General features: G+C 52.2%; 1 protein-coding gene across 1 annotated transcript; it reads left to right on the top strand.

Moving 5' to 3' along the window:
* Positions 1-438: 438 nt before the first annotated feature.
* On the top strand, positions 439-6,199 carry RPS7 (ribosomal protein S7). The gene is made up of 7 exons (XM_079111152.1): positions 439-555; positions 748-831; positions 908-979; positions 1,802-1,945; positions 2,694-2,758; positions 5,348-5,498; positions 6,089-6,199. The coding sequence occupies exons 2-7, from the start codon at positions 757-759 to the stop codon at positions 6,164-6,166; spliced, it is 585 nt and encodes a 194-aa protein (XP_078967278.1). The 5' UTR covers positions 439-555; positions 748-756; the 3' UTR covers positions 6,167-6,199.
* Positions 6,200-13,716: the final 7,517 nt, after the last annotated feature.

Here is a 13,716-nt window from a genome sequence, read left to right as displayed (position 1 = left end):
CTTCACATTCCTAATTGTTTTCTTTGCTTGCACACATAGATTGGACAACTTAGATGGTGTGGCCCAGTTCTTTGAAAAGCACCAACTATCAAACCTCACCCAATATGAAATAATTTGATAGCCCTGTGATTACTAAAGAAATTAAATTGTAATTTTTTAAATTAAAATTTTAAAAACTCCTGAAAACACAAATCTTCAGACCCTGATTTCATGGAATTGGTCAAAATGCGCTAAGCAGAATTAATTTAAATTTTCCATAACCTTCTGCTGGAAAAAGAACACAAAGGAGTATTTCCCAACTCATTTTATGACATGGATATTAACCGGATTCCCACCCCACTGATACCCAGGACCGCATCCCGAGCGGACAGGCGTAGCCCACACACTCGTCCTCCGGATCCACTTCCGGGGACGCTCTAGTTGCCCTACGCCTTCTCTGTTGGTTTTCCGGTTTCCGCTCTTCTACTTGACCTGTTCCGCCTCTTTCCTTCCGCCTCCAGGATATGATGAGCTCTCGCGAGAGCTGGGCCTCTTTCTAAGCCGGCTCTCCTCAAGGTAGGTACGCGGCCTAGGCTCTGCCGCGCTTTTCCGCGGGCTTCGGGGAAAAGGCCCTGGGTGGCCCGCAGGGACCCTGGGCCCTGCGCCGCGGTGGGGGGATGCGGCGGATTACCCGGCCTGCGCCCGCCGATGGCCCCGGCGGGCCGGGCGGGCGGCGGCCGACCCCGCTGACCGCGCGTGCTCGCCCAGGACCGCGCCATGTTCAGTTCGAGCGCCAAGATCGTGAAGCCCAATGGCGAGAAGCCGGACGAGTTCGAGTCGGGCATCTCGCAGGTGAGTGGCCGCGCGGCGGGACGCGGCGGGCGGGCGCGCGGGCGCGGGGCCGCGCTCAGGCTGAGTCTGCCCGCAGGCGCTGCTGGAGCTGGAGATGAACTCGGACCTCAAGGCCCAGCTGCGGGAGCTCAACATCACGGCGGCCAAGGTGAGCCGGCGGGCCGGGCCGGGCGCACGCCGCACGGGCCTCCGGGCCTCTGACTGGCCCGCAGCGCCCACCTCCTTCCTTCCCGAACCGGTGCCTGGACCCGACACGGCTGCTCGAGGTCTTTGGAACTGCCGTGGTCTCGTTCACCGTGCGTTTGGGGAGCGTAGCCTTCGGTGCGGAGGGCAACCGGTCTCGGCTGCGAACCACTGGCCACCCGAGGACCCGGAGAGCGGCCTGCGTGCCGCGTCGTCGTCAGGTCCACGCGCGGGGGGTGGGCGTGGCCGCTCTGCCGGCGCGGGGCGTCCGGAGGTGGAACGCGCAGTGAGAAACGCTCATGATCGCAGGTCTGCGTGTTCTTGGCAGTCACAGTGCCGCGGGCTTTTGGTTGAATGTAAAGAAAGGTTCATTTTGACGCGTTGGGATGAGGGGCTGCCTCTTGTGATGACCTCCTGCTGGCATCACACGGCCCAGGACCGGGAGGGCCAGATCTGGCTCTTGCAGAGCCTCCTGGAGTCAGGCCTGCGGCTGATTCCAAGGACCTAGCCCAATCCCTTGAAGGCTGCACCCGTAAACATCCTGGAAGTTCGTTCAGAGTGGGGCTTAGATTTCAGCACATGGACCTCGGGGGTCACTCAAGCCATCTCCAAATCACAGCAAGATGATCCTTAGAAGGGGATCCGTAATGAGAGCGGGGTCCTGGTCTGTGGCAGCTGGCACTCACATTCCAGGCTGGGTAGAGCTGTGCTGTGGTGAGAAGGAAGGTTACCGACTTCAAAAGGTGATTTTTTTTTTTTTCTTTCTTTTTTAATTTTTATTTTTAAGGAAATTGAAGTTGGTGGTGGTCGGAAAGCTATCATAATATTTGTTCCAGTTCCTCAGCTGAAATCTTTCCAGAAAATCCAAGTCCGGCTTGTACGTGAATTGGAGAAGAAGTTCAGTGGGAAACATGTGGTTTTTATTGCTCAGGTATCTGTTCTACTGTTAAAGGTTCTTTCCCCTGAATTTGTCCAACTGCCTTGATTTAAGCTGTGTTGGTAATTAGAACACTGACAACAACCCTGTAGAGTGCAAGCACCCCAGGTGGGGAGGCTGTGGGGAGGTTGTGTTCGTGTTGAGTCACAACAGTGTAAGATGACTGTTAGGTTACAGAGTGTCGTATTTAAAAGGCTTTCTATGTTACAGTGCCCATAATGTCTAGTGGGCTGCCTACCGAGACGGGGCCTGTGTGATTCTGCTGAGCAGGGCTTCTGCATGGTAGAACCGCTGGTTCCATGCTCAGTCTGCTTTGCTGAATCAGATGTGGACTCAGGATGGGTTGTAGAAAAAGGGGCAAATGGTGTTTTAACTTCACAACTGGCTTCGGTACAAAGCAAAGTCTGTGGGGAATTAACCGCCAGGACTGGTTGGGAATATAAGAAGTAGTATTCTGGGTCTTATCTGATACCTGTGTTGGGTAGTGGGCCTTTTTGAATATGGAAAGATGTCAGAAATGTGGGAGTTTTGCTTATGTAAACTGTGGGTTCTGAATTCTGAAAATTCAGGAAGTAACTTTATAGAAGTGGGCTCCTCAGTTGTTTGGTCTAGTTTTTAAATTATCCCAAACTTTGGACTTTGTTACTGTTTTTTGCTTTTAAAACTGTTCCACGGTGCTTAGCATTTGTCAACAGCTTTTATCTTTTTTTGCAATTTGTCGCATTTAATTTTTACCTTGCAGAGGAGAATTCTGCCTAAACCAACCCGGAAAAGCCGGACGAAAAACAAGCAAAAGCGTCCCAGAAGGTGAGTGTTCATGTGTGGCGAGTGTGTTCCACTCCTGTCTGGCCTCTGATCTGTGCAGAGCTTGGTGCTGCTCACTGAGACTCTTGCCTGAGTGACATTGTCTCCTCTGTAGAATTCACCCTAGATGTGGAGTTCAGGTCCAGTCACACGGGCAGTCGGATCCCAGTCACACAGGCTGTTCCTCTGACTGCCAGAAGTGACACACTCAGGAATGTGTGGTAGTGCTGTCATCCCTACATAGGATGTGGAAACGAACTAGCCTTAGAGAGTCTGCTCATTCCGCTGGTAACAGTAGTGCTAACAAGTTTTAAACTCAGTCTTGTTCTATAAATAGTTAGAAGATGGAGATGGGAACTTCAGTATTGTGAGTAGGGATTGTTGTTAGTCCGGGGAGTGGAGGCTGAGGATGGGAAAGGAGAACTTTGAACTTATTTCCTGGGCATTGGGAGTGGCATAAGAATTTAGGATTTTACTCTCAGTGACTCAGGAGGCAGATGCAGCAGGATGACAGGCTCAAAACCAGCTTTTTTTAGTCTTGTCACTTAGAAGGAAGAAGCGGTTTTGTAATCCCAGTTCTGAAAACCTGTGAGGGGTTGAGCATACAAACATGGCTAAGGAACTGCTCCTGGATCATCAGCCTTGGTGTTTCCTCATCCCAGGGCTATGATTTCACTGGGTGTGGTGGGGCATGCCTGTAATCCCAGGAGCTTGGGAGGCTGAGGCAGGATCATGCGTTGAAAGCCAGCCTCAGCAAAAGCAAGGCACTAAGCAACTCAGATCCTGTCTCTAAACAAATATAAAATAGGACTGGGGATGTGACGCACTGGTTAGGTGCCCCTGAGTTCAATCCCTGGTACCAAAAAAGTAAAAATAAAAAACAAACCTATGATTTCCAGATGTTGTCAAGTCAGGATTTTGCTGTTCCTAGGGCCCCGTAGATCTCATTCTTGTACGTGGGGTGCGTTTAGCATGTTGTGGTGATGTGTCACTTTTCCAGTCTGATTACCTGCTTTTAGATTGATTTTGCTTTTCATTAGTTTTTTTTTTTCCCCCCAACTCTGATCATGTCCTGAAATTGATATTTTTTGGCTATAAGGGTTTTTTCTCTCTGAAAAACTTCAGTCCCATGGTTTGTGAGTATTAAAGTTGCATTGCCATTGCTTTCCCTTCTAAAAAACAGAATCTGAGCAATAACTCTTAAGAATAACTTTGTTTCTATTCTAGTTTATTTTAAAGGGAGTAACTGACTAATTTCTACATTTGTTTGTTTTCCAAGTACCATGAAACTTTCACTAATGAGTAGTAATGATTTTGTAAAAGGTGATGAAGGCTTTGGAACGTGAATCCTGAGAGTCACTGAAAAGCATTTCCCGTGTGTGGGTAATGCCAGATAGGAAATACAAGTGAGCAAGGTGTAGTGTCTGTTACCTACCCTGAGGTGACTGAGACAGACAGGTGGCCATAATACCAGTCTGCTTTGAGTGTTAAAAATAAGCTGTTTCATGACTCAATCCTGACACACATGGTATACAGTAGGTGCCCAGAAGTTGGGAATTACGGATGATCCCTGACTTGTTTGGTCTGTGAAGTCATATAAAGATAATAGAAACTGTTTGGAATTCTGAGTTTGGCTCATTTCCCAGCCTAGTGATATGTGGTACAGTCCTCATGATGCTGGGCAGTGGCAGTGAGCCACAGTGGACGGTTGCTCAGCTAGGGTGCTCGGCAGTTCAGGTGTATTAAATGCGTTTTTGACTGTTTTCCACTAATGATGGGTTTACCAGGTATAATTACATTGTAAGTCAAGGAGTGTGTGTAGCTGAGCCTTTTTGATTGTTTGGTCAGGTAGCAGCTGGGCAGATGGTGCTGCTGCAGTGAGGAGCAGGTGTCTGTTGTCAGTTTGCATAACGGGCACAGATGGAAAATCAGGGTCCACCTGGCTGGGGCCACCGTCCCAGAACTGTGATAGAATAGCACCTTTTGGGATGGAATAGGGTCCGATAGTAAAGTAGGAGTTTTGGTGATATCTTGGAGGCCATAGAGAGCTCTTGAAGATTTATTTTTTTTTATTTTTTTAGGTGTTGGTAGACCTTTATTTTATTCATTCATTTATGTGCTGAGAATTGAACCCAGTGCCTCATGTGTGCTAGGCAAGCGCTCTACCACTGAGTCACATCCCCAGCCCCTCTTGAAGGATCTTTAGTGGGTAAATTATGTGATCATGTTGGTATTTTAGAAAGATTACTTTGACACCATGGTTTTGGAGGGAGACAAGGATCCACAAAGTAGGTAAAGAGATTATTTTATAAATCGTGTGAAAGTAGAGATGAGCCCTCATGATGGTTGGTGCATGTGTAGTTTACCAGAGTGTCACATTGAAAACAGATGGAACTTCAGAAAGAATCAGTACTCTTCTGTCTAGGCCACGGCTTGGGTGTGATTATGAAGTGTACCTAGCCTCTTGAAACCAGTGTTGGTTGGATTTCAGGAGTCCTGATGTGCCATTTTTGTTTTGACCCAGAGGTGTCTCTGGGGCTCACAAGGGAGCAGACATTGCTAGATTGCTTACTTTCCTCCCTGTTTTTTAAGCCGCACTCTGACCGCTGTGCATGATGCTATCCTTGAGGATTTGGTCTTCCCGAGTGAAATCGTAGGCAAGAGGATTCGTGTGAAGCTGGATGGCAGCCGGCTCATAAAAGTTCACCTGGACAAAGCACAGCAGAACAACGTGGAACACAAGGTATGGGCTAAAGCTTGGGGCCTGGGGTGGGGGGCTCAACCGCCCAACGGAGGATGTGCCCAGGGCAGCGTCGGTCAGCTCAGGGCTGGCTGTTCCCCTTGCCACCTTGACCTGAGCCTTTAGGATCATATGTGCCAGGTTTTTGATTGGGGATGTTTTAGGAATTGGACACATGAAATTCTCTGTACCTTTTTATTAGGAAAAATGGAAACAAAGGGAGTGACTTCATGGTTTGACTTTCAGGAAGGATGTGTTTTTGATAAGTTGGGGTGGGTGGAGGGATATTAGAATCTGGGGAGAACTGACTTGAAAAACCTGACCCTGGAGCACACCCCCTGGCCCCCATGGCGTGGCCCATGTGCTGCAGAGGAGGAGCAGCACTTGGGTGCCAGGGTACAGTCTGTCCAGGGACCGTGGTGGTGCGCTTGCCCCGGCCTTGGGGTTCTCGAGGGATGCCCTGAGGAGTCCTGGGGTTGCCCAGGAGAAGAGTTGTGCAGGGCAGTTTCACAGAGGTTAGGTTTTAGGATGTGTGTGTACACACACGTGTGTGTACCTTGAAAAGTTGCTTGATAAATTTTTTTTTCTTGTAGGTTGAAACCTTTTCTGGTGTCTATAAGAAGCTCACGGGCAAGGATGTTAATTTTGAATTCCCAGAGTTTCAGTTGTAATCAAAATGACTAAATAAAATATCATTTACTATTCTGTTTCTGAGTATTCTGTTCAAAATTCTAAAGATAGGGGTGTGGTTTTTTTGCAGCTTCCTATGTAGTCTAGAGAATTTGAGCAGAGGACTGTTCGTGTCAGGTTTGATGCCCACAAAGGATCCAGGGTGTTGTGATAATTGTAATCATGTGATAGTAAAAAGTAGCAGAAAAAGGCACATACGGTGTGACCTCAAGCAGGTCCTTTTCTGTGAAAGAAGCTTGTCGTCTTACCCATATTTAAGTGTATAGCTCTGTAGCCTCGACTGTACCTCTGGTGTTTTGAGTTTTTTTTTTTTCCTTCATCTTGTAGAACTGAAACTACCCATGAAACCAACAGCTGCTCCCATTCCCCAGAAACATTGTTTTAACATTAATCCACCCTAGTTGACATGGTCTTTCCAAAGTCAAATGTAGGAGTACAATTACGTGGAACCTGGGGTGGGTGAGCTGGTTCCTTGGTTTCTAGTTCACAAAATGAAGACACTGGGCGGTGAGCTCTGAGGGGGTGGTCCTGGGGAGCAGCACTGGGTGACAGCGGTTGTGGAGGGGAGAGCAGATGTCACGGGTCTTTGTTTTGTGCCAAGTAGCTTTCAGGAATTGCTATTCCTTGGGCTGGGACATGGCCTTGGTGGACTGCCTAGCGTGTGGGAGGCCCTGGGTTAAATCCCTAGCACTGCAAGAAAGCAAACCCACAATTGCTAAGTCTGAAAATGTACCTCGCTGTTAAATAAGGTAAGGAAATAGCCCTGGGAAGGCCGCGGCAGATGGTATCTTGCCTTCAGTCACCCCTGGGTGCAGAGAGCTTCAACGCTCCCCCTTCTGCCCAGGAGGCTGAGGTCTGGTGACCTCAGGTCTGGTGAGGGCCTCGCATGCAGTCTGGGTGCATGGGGGGCGGTGCCGGCAGCCCTTAGGGACACCTGCATGTGGCCTTGATGCTGCCCATCCTTGGCCGGGGCCTTGGTACTGTGGGCGGGTGAAGAAGGCACCAGACACCAGCAGCTGTCTGATCCATGTGCTGGCGCACATGGATCACCACCCCTGCTGTCTGCCTCCTGCATCTGCCTGTCTTGGAAACCTGCAGCAATCCTCTCCCCTGATTCGCTGGAATGAAGTCTTGGAATGGGCTGCGAGCCTGTCCCTTTTGCCCTCCAGCACCCACCCCTGGTCTTTGCTGACCGTGTTCCATGACTTTGCAGTAGGCTGCATCTTTATGTGTCGGCATCTCAAACAACACTGAGCAGATGCCAGTCTTCACAACAGGGCAGGTCAGCTGTGTCATAAAGAAAACACCTGCAAGTGCTGTAGGCAGATGCACATGCTTAGGAGGGCATGGAGCTGGGCATGCTAGGTCACTCGAGGTAACGGGTTGACTGGAGCAGACAAACCTTGTTTTGAGCAGCTGGGGGATTCGTGGGCCATGTGAAGTGGTGGACTCTCCGTAGATGCAGCATGATCGTGAGGCTCCTTGGCGTCACTGTAGGCTCACCTGTCAGTTGAGGAAACGATTCACAAGCTGCCCTGGGTTGTTATGCATTTTTCTTAAAAACAAACAACTCTGGCTAGGCTTGGTGGTGTGTGACTTAGACCCTGTCTCAAAAGGATGGGGATGTACCCATTGGTAGAGTACCCCTGCATTCAAACCCCTGGATCACAAAAATAATTGATTTTCTTCTGATGTTACTACGATCAGTAGTAATACCTCAGGGGTGTTAAAACAAAAAATATCCCCATGAAAATAACTTTTTAACATGTGAGAACATAATTGCCTTTTTTAAAAATTCATTTTTATTGTAAACAAATGGGATACATCTTGTTTCTCTGTACATGAAGTGGAGGCATACCATTTGTGTAATCATACGTTTACATAGGGTAATAGTTTTTGATTCATTCTGTTATTTTTTTTCTCCCTCCCCACCCCTCCCACCCCTCTTATCCCTCTATACAGTCCCTCCTTCCTCCATTCTTGCCCCCCTCCCACCCTCCATTATGTGTCATCATCCACTTATCAGTGAGATCATTCGTCCTTTGGTTTTTTGAGATTGGCTTATCTCACTTAGCATGATATTCTCCAATTTTATCCATTTGCTTGCAAATGCCATAATTTTATTCTTTATGGCTGAGTAATATTCCATGGTATATATATATACCACAGTTTCTTTATCCATTCATCAATTGAGGGGCATCTAGGTTGGTTCCACAATCTGGCTATTGTGAATTGAGCAGCTATGAACATTGTTGTGGTTGTATTGCCTTTTGAAACAAGTATATGGGTTGAGTGTTTTAAGGTGGCCTTGGAAATGCTTCTGTTTTAAGTTAGATGATTTCTGCATAGGATCCACCTTGGAAATGGGTTTCCAGTTGAAGAGTTACAGTTGGCTTTGAATACACCTGTTAAACTTTTAAAATATTCAATATTTTCTAATTACCTTGCAAGAAAAAATAATACTAGGATACCAGGACAAATGCGAACTTCGGGTTGGTCTTCAGCAAGTGCACATTGCAGGACAGGAAGCACAGCCAAGTCGGTCTTTGTATGGAGTCGTAAAAACAGTAGCAAGTGCAGGTGGAGATTTTCTGTCACAAAGGTAAGGGTCATGCTATGACTGCTGGCAAGAGCCCCTTTGGCTTCACCTTCTGTCCTTGTTTTGTTTTGTTACTGAGGAATGAGCCCAGGGGCCTCTACTACTGAGCCACATCCCTAGCCCTCTTTTTTATTTTCAGACAGGGTCTTGCTAAACTGCTTAGGGCTCCCCTGAGTTGCTGAGGCTGCCCTTGAACATGTGATCCTTGTGCCTCGCCGCCCAAGTCTGGCTCGCAGCCCTCTTACTATAGTGATTTCTAGACTCAGATTCTTAAGAGTCTTCCCGATTTGATAATTTTTAAAATCAAGCATCAAAGTAAACCAAGCATAGAGCTAGATTCAGAGTTGCTGTTTCACAAAGTATTCAGCCAAGGTTTTTAAAATGAAGTCAGGCTCACTGCTGCAGGACCGGCGGTGCTTTGATGAGCAAAAGGGTCAGGGAGCACTTGTCATTTCACCCTAGAATTTTCCTTAGAGCTGGGGTGGTAGCCCAGTGCTACCGTGTGAGGCTCTGGGTTCAACCCCCAGCACCCCAAATGTGGAAATGCCTGAAATTTACAACTTGTCCACGAAGGAAATCTGGTGGACACATTTGACAACTATTCACAAAATGGAGTGGGGTCTCCCATGAGGCTGTGGAGCTGGCGCAGCTTGTGGGCACTGTGCTCACTCCTGGCACTGCTGTGTGCCCTGCGCTGTGCTCACTCCTGGCACTGCTGTGTGCCCTGCGCTGTGCTGTGCTCACTCCTGGCACTGCTGTGTGCCCTGCGCTGTGCTCACTCCTGGCACTGCTGTGTGCTGCATTGTGCTCACTCCTGACACTGCTGTGTGCCCTGCGCTGTGCTCACTTCTGACACTGCTGTGTGCCCTGCGCTGTGCTCACTCCTGGCACTGCTGTGTGCCCTGCGCTGTGCTGTGCTCACTCCTGACACTGCTGTGTGCCCTGCGCTGTGCTGTGCTCACTCCTGGCACTGCTGTGTGCCCTGCGCTGTGCTCACTCCTGGCACTGCTGTGTGCTGCATTGTGCTCACTCCTGACACTGCTGTGTGCCCTGCGCTGTGCTCACTCCTGACACTGCTGTGTGCCCTGCGCAGTGCTCACTCCTGGCACTGCTGTGTGCTGCACTGTGCTCACTCCTGGCACAGCTGTGTGCCCTGCGCTGTGCTCACTCCTGGCACTGCTGTGTGCCCTGCGCTGTGCTCACTCCTGGCACTGCTGTGTGCCCTGCGCTGTGCTCACTCCTGGCACTGCTGTGTGCCCTGCGCTGTGCTGTGCTCACTCCTGGCACAGCTGTGTGCCCTGCGCTGTGCTCACTCCTGGCACTGCTGTGTGCTGCATTGTGCTCACTCCTGGCACTGCTGTGTGCCCTGCGCTGTGCTCACTCCTGGCACTGCTGTGTGCTGCATTGTGCTCACTCCTGGCACTGCTGTGTGCCCTGCGCTGTGCTGTGCTCACTCCTGACACTGCTGTGTGCCCTGCGCTGTGCTGTGCTCACTCCTGGCACTGCTGTGTGCCCTGCGCTGTGCTCACTCCTGGCACTGCTGTGTGCTGCATTGTGCTCACTCCTGACACTGCTGTGTGCCCTGTGCTGTGCTCACTCCTGACACTGCTGTGTGCCTTGTGCTGTGCTCACTCCTGACACTGCTGTGTGCCCTGCGCTGTGCTCACTCCTGACACTGCTGTGTGCTGCATTGTGCTCACTCCTGGCACTGCTGTGTGCCCTGTGCTGTGCTCACTCCTGACACTGCTGTGTGCTGCATTGTGTTCACTCCTGGCACTGCTGTGTGCCCTGCACTGTGCTCACTCCTGACACTGCTGTGTGCTGCACTGTGCTCACTCCTGACACTGCTGTGTGCTGCATTGTGCTCACTCCTGACACCTCTGTGTGCCCTGCAGCATGCTCCTCCAGTCGGGGCTGGTCTGTGCTGGAGCAGGCGCGTGGAGGCCTCACTGTTGCCCTGCACTCTTAGGGGACTCTGGAGAAACGGGGCTTTAGGGGACGAGGAGCCAGAGGTGGCCACGGTTAATGTCCTTGTGGACAGTATCCCAGAGATATGGGAGCACGTCTGGTGTGACCCACTGTGGAATTCCCATCCGGAGACAAAGTGGTTTTCATGTGACTCATGCTATCTGACCTCTTGGCTATCTTTGGGAAATGTAAACACTGGATGTAACCAAGCTCGTCCTGGCCCCTGGAGCAGAACAGTTTGTGGGGTCAGACCCCGCGGGCAAAAGATTCTTCCAGTGGCAAGTGGAGGGGAGCTGGAGGCGGGGCCCACACACAGAAGTGGCAGCTGCTCCGGGTGACATTCTGGTGCTACTGTGCCATGCAGTGCAAACGTCATCTTAAAGTGGTTCTGATTTACAACCCACGCAAAATAGGCAAAAGGAATCGCCACTTTTATTTTTTTAACAGTATTTCTCAGGTGTTGGCACATTTTGAAAGCCCTTTCAAAAGGGCTGGACATCTCTGAGGCAGCCGTGTGGGGAGGGTGTGCAGGAGGGACATCGAGGCCCACTCAGCAGCAGGGACCTGGGCAGGCACAGTGCTAGTTATCCCGCCCGTCCTGCCGGCCCCGTTTCTGTTTGACTGTGGTCTTGGGCAAGGTCTCTGGTTCCTGAGTACTAAGTGGGGGTGGTGGTGAGATCTGGTTTAGTGATTGTGAGTGGGCCTAACCAGCACTCGGGGGCAGAGCCCGGCGGGCTCGGCTGTCTTCACCGTTGGTGTCCTGAGGGAGCAGAGGGGTGCTGCCTGGTGATGAGGTGCGAATGTGCCCAGCCCTGGGGTCATTGCACCCTGTGCTCCCAAGACACGGACTCCGTTCCTGCATCCACGGCTTTTAAATGCAATCTAAGTGACTGGGTGAGCGTAGATCTCACTGCCAGCCTGGTCTCCGTGGCAGCGATGAGGACCTCCCGTGCTTTGCAGTGAAGTCCCCTGAGGGGCACAGACAAGAGGCGTGCCCTCTGTTCACTTCTGGCCGATGTGCCCGGTGCCGTCTCACTCCTTCTTTACACTTAGGAACGTCTCCAAAGTGTGGCTCTTCCACAGTCCCAAGAGCAAAACGAGGCTGGGCGCCTGGGCCACACCTGCAATCCCAGCGCTCAGGAGGCTGAGGCAGGAGGATTCAAGTTCCAGGCCAGCCTGGGCAACTCAGTGGGGTCCTGTCTCAGAGGGCAGGGGATGTGGCTCAGTAAAGCACCCAGGTTCAGCCCCAGGCACAGAACAGAAAAGACAAACAAACCAATAACAAAGGAAAAAGAAAAGGAAACAAAACAGAGAAGAATTCCACAAGAGGCGGGAGGGTGTGGGGCGGGTGCTGGGGCACCTCAGGCCCCACCCTGCCCGGTTCCCACACTCTGCCACCGTCCCGCAGCCCCTGATGTCTCAGACAGGAAGCTCTTGCAGATAAGGCTGCAGCTGTCCAGCTGGACTGCTGGGCCGTCCGGCAGCTGGGCAGGGGTCCTGCGTGAGTGTTGGACTGCAGCCGGCCCTGTAAATAGCAGCCATGAGGCTCTGCGGCACAGTGTCCTCCCAGGCTGGTGGCGGTCAGGACAGCCCCCTCGCCTAGTGTGCCCAGGTAGGAGTCGCTGCCCTGGGGGCTGGCGGGGTGCTGAGTCACAGACCAGGGGAAGAGGGTCCACACGGGGCTGGAGGTGGGGTCAGGCTGTGGAAGGTGGGACTCTGGGTTCGGGCAGAGACTGGGTCCATCATTCACAGTGGGAGCTTTGTGGAGGCTGTGGAGGAGGGGAGTCAGGCCTTGGGTCACTGGCTGGGGTCACCAGTTACACGTAAGCTCTTCCTGCCCCCAGAGCCTGGGGCCTTCTCTTTTCAAACCATGGACTGCAACTGGCAGTGGCCCCGTTGGCTGCGCTGAGCTGCATGCGATGGCCGTGGCCCCGCCTGGGGCCTGCTGCTCTGCGGGCCCTCAGTGGGGCTGTCCCAGGTGTGAGGCGGGCGGGGCTGCAGGGGGCCAGCGGCAGGAGGGGCCTTCCTTCCAGGAGCGGTCAGCTCTTACCAGGGGTTCTCTTGGCTCTGAAACCTGGCAAAGGTTGGGGAGGGTGGCCTGGCTGCCTGCTGCCAGCCCGTGGGGACGGCCGTCTTGTCAGAGCAGAGGAGACGGCAGAGCTTGGAGCCGGTGCACATGCGAGACGGGCTTCCCGCTGAGGGACTGCCTGGTGCTGTGGAGCAGGTCCAGGCCTTTGCGGCCACTCCATCTCATCTGCTTTGAGAAGGGACCAGGCCAAAGATCTGCTCAAGGCCAGGGAAAGATGAGAGGGAAGGGGCCTCTTCCTGCAGTGGTTTTGTGGGAAGCCAAGAACCGTGTCCTGGCTGCAAATCCGCCTGGACCCTGGGGAGGGCCCTGCAGAGAGCCAGGGTGGGCAGGTCAGCTTGCCCGTCAGCCCCGCCTTCCCGGAGTGGAGGCGTGGTTCCCGGCGGGCGCTGGCAGCCTCTGTGAGGTGCTGAGTCCTGCGGGAGGGGCTCGGTGAGAGTGTTTGGCAGCTGTGGTCAGGCCGCCCGTGTTACTCTCGTGTGTTTCGTGTGTGGATTCCCGTTTCGTCCCCTCTCCCGGCAGAGCTGGGCTCTTTCACTGATAGCCTCAGAGGCCTGGGCCCTGGCTGGGAGATAAGGGTGTTGTTCCTACAGGGAGCTGTGTTTGCTGAGCTGCTCCATTTATAAAGTTGAATTCCTCCGCTTCTGACCAGCAGCAGAGCCAGAGCATGGGGCAGAGGGCTCCTGGCGGGCCTCCCTGGGCCTCCCTGCCCTGGCCCACAGCTGGAGGGCAGGTCTGCGCCTCTTCCTATCCACAGGGAAAGGCCACTGCTGGAACGTGGGCCCTCAGCACACGCGTGGCGGGGCTGTGAGGGTGTCGCCTCCGAAGGCCCCGTGTGGCTCGCTCTGGTCTCTGCCTTGCCCTGGTTACCTCCTTTC

The sequence above is a fragment of the Sciurus vulgaris genome (genome assembly GCF_902686455.1).
Source record: "Sciurus vulgaris genome assembly, chromosome: 14".
Taxonomy (NCBI): domain Eukaryota; kingdom Metazoa; phylum Chordata; class Mammalia; order Rodentia; family Sciuridae; genus Sciurus; species Sciurus vulgaris.
Note: the sequence above shows the minus strand (reverse complement) of the source record. Positions and strands in the feature narration are given on the sequence as shown.

Excerpts from the sequence above, each read along its gene's own strand:
- RPS7 (XM_079111152.1), top strand. The coding sequence starts at position 757 with ATGTTCAGTTCGAGCGCCAAGATCGTGAAGCCCAATGGCGAGAAGCCG. Across the intron at positions 832-907 it reads TCGAGTCGGGCATCTCGCAG|GCGCTGCTGGAGCTGGAGAT; the intron begins GTGAGTGGCCGC and ends GTCTGCCCGCAG. Across the intron at positions 5,499-6,088 it reads AGAACAACGTGGAACACAAG|GTTGAAACCTTTTCTGGTGT; the intron begins GTATGGGCTAAA and ends TTTTTCTTGTAG.